The sequence below is a fragment of the Sceloporus undulatus genome, chromosome 9 (genome assembly GCF_019175285.1).
Source record: "Sceloporus undulatus isolate JIND9_A2432 ecotype Alabama chromosome 9, SceUnd_v1.1, whole genome shotgun sequence".
NCBI lineage: Eukaryota > Metazoa > Chordata > Lepidosauria > Squamata > Phrynosomatidae > Sceloporus > Sceloporus undulatus.
The window spans coordinates 25,931,918-25,944,002 of NC_056530.1; the positions used below are offsets into that span (position 1 = coordinate 25,931,918).

Consider the following 12,085-nt stretch of genomic DNA (forward strand, 5'->3'; position numbering starts at 1 on the left):
TGGAGATGGGGTTCCTTGTTGCAAGGACCATTCCCCACCAATGTCCTTCATCGTTCTGCAAAAAGCAAGGCTGCCATTGCTGGGACTTAGTCAAAGCAAGTCAGAGCCTTGGTCTGTTCAGCCCAGTAAAGCTGCCCTTATTCTGCCCCTTTGTTTCGCTGCATCCGCCTTTCAGTCTTTTAAGTAAAGAAAGTCAAATGGATGGAGAAGGAAAGAGTTTGGCTTTCCTTCAAAGTATTTTGGGACCTTGCTATCCGCCAGGGTTTGGTTCCAGGTTCCCCAGCGGATAACAAAATCCATGCATGCTCAAGTCCCATTAAATATAATGGCAGAGCAAAATGGCACCCCTTCTATCCTATCCTATCCTATCCTATCCTATCCTACCCTATCCTATCCTATCATGCCTCCTTTTTCTAACCCAAGGTGACCTGCATTTTGCAAAATCTGACCGACTCCACGCAAAGCGCAAGTGGCGCCGTGGTCCCCGTTCATCCCGAAGAACTCCTGCATGTCGAGAAATTGGTGAGTCCAAGTATTTGGGGACTGGGGACTTGGTCTCGGGGAAAACCGATGCCCGTTTCATTAAGGACCAACTTTTTCTCTTCCGCCACAGAATTGTACCAACTCCGGTTGCCAACTGATCAAGTGCGAATTGCCGCGTCTGGACCGTCACTCAGAGGTCTCCATCCACGTCCTGAGAGCCATTCACAACGAGTTTTTCCGGAGGGTGAGTGCACCCTAAAAAGGGCCAGGTTGCACCCCAGAACCTGAGATTCCCCATCCATTACAGGAACAGTCCACAGATACCTTTATTATTCTTTAAGGCTAAGTTCAAGACGGTGACGGTGGTCAGCAGATTCACGTTGGCCGCCCAAGAGGAGGACAGGCTCCTGTCGCTGCCGAAAGACGCCCATCAAAGGGAGGTAAGGGGATACTGGGACGCAGCTGGGAAGCCACCTTTGCCAGTCTTGGGGCCTGGGAACTGGGATGCCAGCAAAGGTGCCTGGCGGAACTGGGATGCCAGCAAAGGTGCCTGGCGTGGTTTCATCCAAAGAAGGTCTACCTAAGGTTTTATCCTCATGCGCCTTATTCAGAGAAGACGCTACGTTTGAAATCTAGATCCCCATGCACAGTGCACCAGTCTTAATGTATCAGGAGTGATACATTGACGCATCAAGACTGATGCAATGTGCATTGGGATCTGGACACTTTGCATATTGCACCAGTCTGCATTGGGCGCCAGTATCCACTTTGCTGGATCTGCTGCATAATATCTGCTGGATACGGACATGATGCAGCTGCCCAGTTCTAATTCCCATCGGTGCAAATCCGCTTATGGAGATGCTACATTCTCCTCCTACTTTGCAAATTCGGAGTGCGGTTCTTGGTGTCGAAGCGGCATTTTGCCCCTTTCTGTCCCTGCAGACACTGCTGGAGATCATCCAGTCGAAGGTGGTCCCTCTTTCCCTCTGGATCCTCATTGGAAGCATCATCGGGGGACTCCTGCTCTTGGCTCTGATCATCATCTGTTTGTGGAAGGTAAGAGCCACCTCTATGACCCAGGGCCATGCACTAAGGGTCCAGAGGCTAAGAGCAAATATGGCAGGGGCAGGTCCCAACACCAAAACACCACCGCCTTGGATTTGTGGGGCAGTTATAGTTATTATTATTAACCTTTATAGGGATTGTATAAACCCTTGGCTGAACCTGCTCTGCTGGCTGTCAATGTGGGTAGGATCCAAAGTGCAGGGTTTGACTTTTAAAGCTCTTACACCACTTGGGTCCAGCCTATTTGAAAAGCTGTGTCTGCCTATTTCTTTGCCAAGAAGGTAAACCAAGAGCAGATCAAGCTTGAACCCGGCCATAGGAGCCTGTGCCCAAGCATTAAGAGCTGCAGATCTACCCGCAAACGGGAAATGCAATGGCATGGACCATCCTAACTGTAGTATCCAATGATATATATCTTTACGCTCAAGGATGCTGTGCTGACATTGGGCTGTTTCCTGATGTTAACCTGCATCGTCTCTCTTCTCCATCCCATCCACAGCTTGGATTTTTTGCACACAAGAAGCCTGGAGAAGAAGAGAAGGAGGAAGAATAGGACGCAGACGTCACCAAGGACTTCTCAGTCGGCAGGGGGAAAATTGGGTTTCTGTAGGAGGAAATCCAGATGCCAGTACCCTCCTTGGACTCTCTCCGAGACATTTTTCCAGTCCTGATATCATCTGTTTCGCTTTTGGAAAGCCAGGAGAAGTGGAACTACTAGGATATAGTTGGTCCTCTGGTTGGAACCACGACGACATCCATCCAAATACGCCTTTGGGTGCTCCCAAGTTGATTTGGGAACATTTGACTTTGCCTACATGGATCATGGGACTAAGAAACAGAGGACCAAATTAACCAAGTGTTTGTCGCGGGGCAACTACCCAAATAGATGCCATCTTTTGAATCTCATTCTCAGGCAATAGACAAGAGGCACAGGATGCCCATCGATCTTCCAGGGGAGGCTCTGAAGTAACAAAGGCAATGACTGCCATAAATATCCAAAATTCAGTAGACGGGACTTACGTCTCCGTAAGTAGATTTGCGTCTGCGGGAAACAGAACTGACGTTGTGGCATGACTATGGAGGTCCGGAGGGCCACATTGCCATGGCATTGTGGCACAGAGGTCTGGGGGCACTAGGCTTCTCAATAGAGGAAAGGGGGCAGTAGCCCCAAAATATTTGGGGACCACTGCCCTGGGAGAAGCGTCCCGAGAGTCAACCTGAAGGCGTATAGCCACAAAAGGTTTTGTCCTCATGTACCTTACTCAGTTTTTTAATGCTGTCAACGCTGCAACCCGTGTGCCGGAAACCCAGAAATGTCCAACACCGTATACATATATATAAACATTTCTGTAACCCATCCGACCAAAAACTCTCTGGAGCGCTCAGCCTCTTATTAAATACTTTTATTCAACTTTATGATAGCAAACAGAAGACGCTACGTTTGAAATCCAGTGTTCCTGGTACACCGCCGAGAGCGATGAAATGGCAATAGGGTTTCTCTCTGGGTGTGTGTTCGCTTGCTTCTGCGCTTGAGGGGAAAATAGGGGCAACCCTCTTCCATCCCTTTTCTAGCATCCAAACCAGAGAACCCCTTCCCACTTAAAAACTCATCTGGTTTTAGATGGAAGAGGCTTTGGGAGGCCGCAATTGACAGATACCCCAAGCTCAGCTATGACTCCCAAGTTAAAACCCAAAGGGAAAAACAAACAGATGGAGAAAACTCCAGGAGAAGAGGTTAGCAGGGAAAGAAACACTTAAAATAAGGTAAAAGTGGTGGGTTGTTGTTGTGTTTTTAATGGTATCAGATAATGACATTCTCGTTTTAAATACTGATGGAGAACAGCCTGCAAAAATAATATTAGTCTTAGAGAGGAGGAGGAATCAAATGTGGTCCATCTGTATCCCAAGGCAGCAGAGTGAGTCTTAAGGAGCCGGGTGGGTTGAGCGTTGGGGAGGATGGGGAGCAAAGGGAACCAAAGTACCACTAGAGGCGCATTGTTTCATCAACAGTCCATGGGAGGCGCATTGTATACCTCTTTGCCTTCTCCAGCTCCAAAGCCACCTCTACTCCATACCTGTGTGGAGTTCGCTAAGAGAAACAGAGCTGCAATGCCATCCACCGAATGCAAAGAAATCTCAGCCGCAATACAACGAAAGTCCTACGTTGCAGGAAAGGTGGACCAAATCAATGTATCTGATTCTGTCCTGGGAGGAGGGCATGGATTTGGAAAGGTGTGTGTCCTTCCCTTGTGGGATTCTTTTCAACATGTCTCCCCATCGCTGGTCGAAACGCCTCTGCGGATGTCTCTTTTCTGATCGGTGAGCGGAGGCAAGTCCTGCTGCGCCTGGCTCCAAAGGCAACGGATCTAGCAAGATGGAGGCCTCTCTCTCGCCATCAGCGAAAAACAAGGGTTTGCAAACGTTGAGGAACCTCTCCCTGCGCTCCATCTCCAACCCCTTGTTAAATTCTGGGTCACTTCCAAGATTAAGGATTATGATGGGATCATTCAGAGGCTGATCCAAATTGGAAGGGTCAGACGTATTGGGGAAAGGCAAGCGTACTTGCTGCGGTTCCATTGCTTGCATCAGTTCTGACTCTCCATCTTTTCTCGCTACTGGGTTTTTGTGGTTTAGCTATACAATTTACAACTGTAGTATGGAGTACTACAGGCACGAACTGCCCCCCTTCCTCCTTGTGGGGAGGGAAGGAGGGAGGGAGGGGTGCTTTAGAAAGTCCATCGGTCGTCCAGGCGGCCGGTGCTGCCAAAGGCGTTACTCGTGGAGGCTTCCAGGTTGGGGCCTTGCCGCGTGGAGTCTTCTCCGTTTAAGCTCTTCCGACACACGGGGCACGTGTCATGCTGGTAAAACAAACACACGAGTGAACAAAATTCCACCCAGGATAGTTCCCTTCCCTTCACGCTTCATAGAATCTTAAATGCTGGGAGATAACCCTAAGGGCCATCTACTCCATAAAATCATAAGAGTTTGGAAGACACCCAACAGCTATCTATCTCAACCCTTAGGCATGAAGGAATACACAACTGAAGCACTCCTGAAAGATGCCTGTCTCCAGCCTCTCTTTAAAGTCTCCCAAAGACAGAGAGTCCACTTTGTTCCACTGCTAAACAACTCTCACAATCAAAAGGTTCTTCCTAATGTTCCCGTGGAGTCTCTTTTCTTGTCATTTGAATCCATTGGTTTGAGTCCTAATTTCTGGAGCAGCAGAAAACAAGTGTCTGCATTGAGCAGGGAGTTGGGACTGAATGGCCTCTGGGGACCCCTTCTGACTCTAGAATTCTGTGCTTCTAAGGCCCCATACAGACCGGCCAACATAATGCTGCTTCAGGTCACTTTGGAGGCATGCCGTTTAAATGATGCATGCTCCCTAAGAGTCCGGAAGCTGTGCCAAAGCTGGGCTTCACTCCTTGGGACTGGATTGTGGCTTTAGTGTGACATCTGGACTCTTAGGACGCATGCATCATTTAAATAGCATTTCTCCAAAGTGACCCAAAGCAGCATTATGTTGGCCTGTCTGTACGGGGCCTAAGTTACCTTTCCACTGCAACAAAATGTAGGAATAAATTACCTCTTTAAAAGCAACTTCCTAAGTGTTACATGGCCACATATCTGTCCTGCCATGGCACATAAATAAAACCACTGGAGTCTCACATAGGAGATACCTTTGCATCAGCCCAGAGATCCAGGTGATGGTCCCAACAGGTGAATCCCTAACCATCTTTTTAGACTGTAAGCATGAAGGTAGGGAACTGTCTAACAATCTGTAAACCACTCTTGGACCCTTTGTGGCCGAAGTGTGGGGTATAAATACTCTAAATGAGATGCCATGAAAACTCACCATCTCTAGCCAGGGCACGATGCAGCTGCTGTGGAAGTAGTGATTACACGGGAGTTGCCGGACCTGCTCCGCGACAGTGTAGTCTTCTTTGCATACGGGGCACTCCAAACCCGTATCTGGAAGAGGGACAGGAAAGGGAACGTTAGGGTAGCAATGGCTGACACTCTGCCAGTTGGCAGAAGGGCACTGTGGCAAAGGGGCAAAGACCTGTGCCCTTTGGAGTGCAAAATGAAGGAAAGCAAAAGGAAAAAGTGAGGACACCACCAAAGACAGAAGAGTCAGTGTGGAGTCGAAGGCTTTCATGGCCGTCATCCATAGGTTTTTTGCGGGGGTTTTGGGTGATGTGGCCATGTTCTAGAATGGATTCTTCCTGACGTGTTGCCAGCATCTGTGGCTGGCATCTTCGATGCTGGTGAAACATCAGGAAGAAATTCTTCTAGAACATGGTCACATCGCCCGAAAAACCCACAAAAAACTAGAGCAGAGTCAGGTTCGGGACAGGCCTTCAGGTCGGCCTAGGACCACGATATTCCCAATCCCATGATTCTACAAGACGGAGCCTTGGCAATTAAAAGTTTAATCACTGTGCAACATGGAAGAATCCTTGCCAGATGTTATGGACTATAACTCCCATCATGCACACACTCAGCCATTCCAGGAGTGTGCGCAGGCTGGAGACTTACCAACTTGTTCCTGAGTGACGGTCACTGTTGGGAGAGAGGAGATCTTCTCCTTCTCGGCAGGGGGAGGCCCTGAGTTTTCTAGCTGACCCAGAAGCTGTGGAGAGGGGGAAGAAACGGGTCACGTAACGTAAAATCCCCTCTGAACCAATGCTGAACAGAGGGCAGCCTTATAGCTCCGGCATCTATTCCTACCTGGGTGACGACGGCATCCAGGCCGCTCTGTCCCCAAGCGTAGTCACCAGGACTCGAATGCAGTGTGCCGCTCCTGGAGGGAAAAGGAGAAGACAGAGAGGAGGGCTCAATAAGCAGCAGAGCCCTTAAATAATCATCCCGCACAGTTTGGTCTTGTTTCATTTGCCAAACGACCAAACTCATCTCCAGATGTTGAAGGCGGCTTGAAAAGGGGGTCTTTAGACCCACCCATTTCTGCTGCCAAGTCTTAGCAGGCGGCCCCGCCTGGGACAAAAATCAATGGTCAGAATCTCCATTTTAAGACAAACAGATTGCCAAAAGTGCATGCGACTCACCAGGAAAAAGGGGAAGGAGGAGAACCAGGAATTGCCGAATTTGCAAAGAATCCTGCAAAGATCTGTTGTATGATTCTGGAAAATTGGAAGGGAATGAGATGGAAGAAAAACAGACAATGAGAAAAAGGCAGAACGCAGAGGAGCAGCCAGCCAAGGAGGGAACCAAATTAAGTGGCTGCGAGATGTTTTGTGGCAACCTGAAGTCAAACATATTTATTCTGGGCCCACCAGCGCCCCTGCCTCCTTACCCTTCGATGGCGGGCGATCTCTCCGGCCGGGTGCTGTACCGGGCGCGGTACCTCCGCGTCATTGGTAACCGGGGGGGTCTGCTTGGTCCCCAGAGGTCCGCATGGGCTTGGTGGCCCCTCTCGTTTTCTCGGCCATCGTGGTCCAGTGAGTTGCTCAGGAACGGAAAGACCATCGAACGATCCAGCTGGTCCCAAAACTGGAGGGAATGAAAATTGGGAATGTGTGACATATGGTGACTCTCTAAGGTGAGCCTATCACAGGGGTTTCTTGGCAAGATCTGTTCAGAGCGGGTCTGCCTTTGCTTTCCTCTGAAGCTGAGAGAGCGGGGCTTGCCTGAGGTCACCCACTGGGTTTCCACGCCGAGTGGGGACTCGAATCCTGGTCTCTACAATGATAGTCCAATGCCTCCACAGAAATGTACATCAACAACACGAACATGACTGACCTCTGTGAGATACAAGAGGCTGGACATGTTTCACTGACTTTGCGCCATGCAGCATAGAGGCAGGGGATGTCCATTTGAAGGAGGGTCTACCTGCTGTTGCTGAAGCTGTCTTTACAGCCACATACCTGGGGGCTAAAGGAGGGGCCCTCGACAAGCCTGAAACCCAGCTGCCAGTCGGAGAAAATGAGTAAGAAGAGCCTCCCAGATCAACTGACACAGAGCCATGCTCCAGGGCAAAGTGAGATGAAATTTAAGTGCACTGGCTGGAAAGCAATTCATGGTTCCAGGGCTAGATTCTCTCACTCCACAGGTGAGCATGCGTGCCTTCATCTCGCCTCTCGACTCATGACGACCCCATGAAGTTTTCTTAGGCAAAGAGATGGTTTTGACATCCCTTCCTCTGAAACAGAGATTCCCGCACCTTGGTGGTTTCCCATCCAAGCACTAACCAGAGCTGGGCTTGCTTAACATCCAAGATCACCCACCTTTCCCTCTCCAACCTGTAACTTTCACACTGAGATATGGCAGGGCAAACAATACGCTAACTGCCATACGACAATAGCAAATATGTGATCCAACCCACTGAAGTCCAGGATTTGGGAAAAACTATACCTTCATATAGTCACTGACATTCTACTAGTCATCCGCACAACAGCCCTGCAAAGTAGGGTCCTCACTGCCCAGAGCTGGAGGGCAGAGGGGAACCAGAGGCCAGGATGGAGTGGATTTCTATGGAAGCAGGAATCCTATCCAGGCTGGCTGTGTCACATCAACACCCGAATAGTGCCCTGAATGATGCCAATGGGTCAGGCTTAGTGAATGGTGGGTGGGTAGACCCAAGTGAGATATTCCCCCGGTGTTTGCTCACTCTGTTGATCTGGAAGCTTGCCTCATACTCCAAAAACCACATCCCAGGGGTATGAACAAGAGTCATCGGTCTAAATATACAACTCGGTTGGCCGGGTGCTATAATTAACCACATGCGAAAGGCATTCAGAAAACCCAAGGGCTCAGTCCCTCTTTTGCACTGCAATGCCACCAGACTTGCCTCTAATGGTGCCTCTCCTAGAAGCCTCCAGATCTGACAGTTTATCTTTTAAACAGATTGCTGCCCCCCCCCCCAGTGCATTGTTATAACATGTTTTGAAACATGATTTAACACCCCACTACTGAAAGTCTAACAGCCGGACACCTTTCATACACTTTTGGAAACCTCCCCTGAAATATCCATAAGAGAAGCCTCACCTCGGCAAATGGGGTGGAAGGGCTGTCGTCTATCCCGCTGCCGCTGCCTTCAAGGAAACTACGGAGGGAAGGAGAACGTCGGATGAATAAGAAGGCCACTGGCACTTCCCTGAAATATCGCACCCAAAGCCCACCTCTTAGGGGTGGGGTGTCTAAACATAGACTGCAGACTGAAGGGAACAGGAGGGGACCCGGGTGCTTGGCTTGGATTGTGTTAGTTAGATCCTCCGGCACAACTCTATGGTCAACGTCTGCCGGACACTGACCACAGAGTCATGCTGGAGGACCTCCAGGTGCCTAAAGAGACCTTAATTTTGTCAGATGCAGGTAAGGGAAACTGTGAGTAGAGGTGCCACAGACATGTATTCTTTTCATGTTTATAGCTATGCTCGTAAATGATTTTATCCTTTGCGAAATCCAATGGTGTTTTAACACAGGGGGCCTTGGTATACGCTGGAGTTTGGACCCAGGACTCCCTGTAGATACCAAAATCCATGGGTGCTCAAGTCCCGCTATAGACAACGGTGTAGTAAAATGGTCTCCCTACATAAAATGGCAAAATCAAGGTTTGCTTTCTGGGAGGGGAAAACTCAAGGGGATATTTTCAAGCTGTAGATAGTTGACTCCATGTAGGCTGAATGTATGGATATGGAGGGCAAACAGTGTATTAAGGGTTAATGCCCAAGTGTCCTGTTTGTGAAGCCCCCCAAGGCAACGCTCCCAGAAAAAGAACGCTGGGCTGAGACAAACGTTAGCTAGGCCAGCAAGACTCCGGTTGACCAAAATGTGGGGTGAGTGGAGGAAAGAGTATTATTTTAAGAAGGAGTCCACAATCATTATATTTAAACAGGGCTGAGTCAGTGCATCCAAGTGACTTGGGGCTGTGGGGAAAGCAAGGAAGGTGTGCGATTTCTTCCAGCACAGAAAGTGACACTGACTCAGAGCTTCTCAAGGACCAAGCACTGCTTCCAAATTTGGCCCAGAGTCGAGCTCTAGGTGTCAGGAATGGCTCTGGACAAAATATAGCTGGTTATTCAGGTTGGCATAACTTTCCATTCCCAAACACCAGCCCCTCTAACAGTCAAAGGGCAGCATTTTGGGAGAGGCGGGGGCTGAGGGAAAAGCCTTGATATATATGTCAGAGCAGTGAATGCCCAAAGCGGCTCCAGTGAAAGTGGATTTGGATCTGCCCAATTCAATAGTGCCAGCTCAAGACTGGAGCTGGCGGTCAATCAGTTTCTGGGAGGAATTCAAAGTGCTAGGTTTGAACTTTAAAAGCTTGGGTCTGGTCTATCCGAAAGAGGAGACTCTATGAGCATCTGAAGCATTTTGGAGGGCACAAGATACCTGGAATCATCGGTCACTTCTTCAATGAAGCCAGACTCGCACCTGGGACAAGTATACTCCTGCAAAGAGAAGAGGAAAGGGGGGAGAAGGAGGAATTAAGAACAAGGACATATGAAAACAGTCCCTCATCTTGAGTCAGAATCTCCTCTCTTATCATCCATTGGGTCAGGCATGACCCGCTATGCCAGTACGAAACCAGTCTTGCTCCATCTTCTACTTGGCAATCACCCTTCAGATGTTTAGCACCCATCCATCCATGCAGGCTGTCGTCTTGGGAGTAGCACAGGCTTCAGGTTTTCCAGGTGAATCATAACCTGGGCATGTCATTCCCATAGATGCCAATGTAATTGCTTAAGAGATCTTTGTCTCTTTCCAGAGCCACCCGGCCGGATGGAGGGCAGCTCTTTGTTCTGCCGCTCATAGATGGCAGGGAAGGCAATGAGGGATCCAAGGGGTCATTTAGTCCAGTCTCATGCCAGTGAAGAAAACGGACAGCCAAAGTAAACCTATCAGATTGCCAACCAACCTCTATTTAAATAAATCCAACCAGGAGGAAGCCTAGCGCTTCTCAGATCGCCCCTTCCGCTATTGAACAGCTGGTCCCCAAACTGCACCCTTTAAGAGATTTTGGACTTCAGTTCCCAGAAGCCTCAGCCATATTGGCCAACAGTCTGGGATTCTGGGAGCGGAAGTCCCAAATCCTTTAAAGGGCACAGTTTGGGGACCATTGATCTGGGCAGTTGTGCTGAGTGGAGATTCAAACCCTGGCCTCCCAGAATCCTAATCCAGTTCTCAGGTTATAACACCAGGCTGGCTCTTCTCCCAGTGATGATACCCTTAGTTTTATTTTCACCCCTTAATGCAAAACTATTCAAGACCATCAGCACCAGCATGAATAAGACACAGGGGAGGGAAACCCCTGTTCCGTTACCCAAACCCTGCCAACCTCTAAGAACCACAGAACACTTGGCGACTCCAGGCAGCTGGCAGGGAAGAAAGCTGTTCTCCTTGGCCAAAGCATCCAATGTTAGCTCTTTATGACACTCCTTGGATGGGAGAGCCATCTAAATCTCACGATATACCCAAACGACAATGCCCTCATTTCAGTCCTTTCAGCTTCAAAGGGGAATTTGGACTTATTATTATTATTACTATTACTATTATTATTATTATTTTGTGCTTTGCTGGAGATAGATGGCCAAAGAATGTGCCATCCTATTCCGACTGGGAAGGAGGAAAGAAAGGGACAAGGTGGCAAAGGATGGGCAGAGAAAAGTGGGGCTCTCCTTTGTTCTGTATCAGCTTTCTCCATTTTGATGCCCTTTGGAGGTACTGGACTCAAAGGCCCCATACAGACCGGCCCAAATAAAGCTGCTTGGGGTCACTTTGGAGGTAGGCTGTCTAAATGAGGCATGCGTCCAAAGAGTCCGGAAGCTGCGCTCCAGTCCTTAGGACCAGATTGTGACTTTGGTGTGGTTTCTGGACTCTTTGGACGCATGCCTGCAAGCTCCAGACTTTGGAGCGCAAGAAGAGCGATCTTGGTTTTGAAGGGGACAGACTTTGCAAATTTCAGCTGTGACACTGTTTTTAGAGGTTCACACGGTTTGAATAAGGAAGCTAAGCCCAGCTTAGGTTCTTGTCCCTGCTCCAAAAAATAAAAGGAGGGCGTTAATGACACCAGGAAAAGGGCATTTTTGCTTCAACCAAAAGACGGCTGGAACGCAGGGCCAGAAAACGGCCCAAGTCAGCACCAGAAACGTGAGCATAAACTGAGTCCTAGGGAGGCAAAGCCAGAGGAAAGGTAATGGAACCGGCAAGAAAAAGCCATATTGTTTGGAAATGCCGCCCCAAATGGAGGCAAAGATGGAGCCGGAGGTGGCAGAAATGTACCAACACCAATGCCAAAGCAGGGCATGGCTGGCATCTATAGGTTTTTGTGGGTTTGGGGGCTCTGTGAATGCCATGTTCTAGGAGAGTTTCTTCCTGACGTTTCACCAGCGTCTGAGGCTGGCATCTTCCAGGGCAGCATTCTCTGAAGATGCCAGGCACAGGAAGAAACTCTTCTAGAACATGGCCATTGTTAAATATGGGCTCCCTGCAAACGGTGTATGGGGCACATCAAGGGAATCCTGTGCTTGGGTGCCATCGCCAAGAGATGCGTATGCGCAGACGTCCCCAAATCCAC

At 49.1% G+C, this 12,085-nt stretch overlaps 2 protein-coding genes across 2 annotated transcripts; one reads left to right on the forward strand and one right to left on the reverse strand.

Annotated features, from left to right (window-relative positions):
• The first annotated feature begins 40 nt into the window (after positions 1-40).
• LOC121915582 (integrin alpha-10-like) lies at positions 41-2,951 on the forward strand. The gene is made up of 6 exons (XM_042439922.1): positions 41-64; positions 424-522; positions 614-727; positions 825-923; positions 1,426-1,539; positions 2,048-2,951. The coding sequence occupies exons 1-6, from the start codon at positions 41-43 to the stop codon at positions 2,099-2,101; spliced, it is 504 nt and encodes a 167-aa protein (XP_042295856.1). The 3' UTR covers positions 2,102-2,951.
• RNF115 (ring finger protein 115) lies at positions 2,936-10,572 on the reverse strand. The gene is made up of 8 exons (XM_042440033.1): positions 9,901-10,572; positions 8,554-8,611; positions 6,863-7,059; positions 6,615-6,689; positions 6,280-6,352; positions 6,088-6,181; positions 5,405-5,520; positions 2,936-4,406 (listed from the first exon to the last, which is right to left on the reverse strand). The coding sequence occupies exons 3-8, from the start codon at positions 7,033-7,035 to the stop codon at positions 4,275-4,277; spliced, it is 663 nt and encodes a 220-aa protein (XP_042295967.1). The 5' UTR covers positions 7,036-7,059; positions 8,554-8,611; positions 9,901-10,572; the 3' UTR covers positions 2,936-4,274.
• Positions 10,573-12,085: the final 1,513 nt, after the last annotated feature.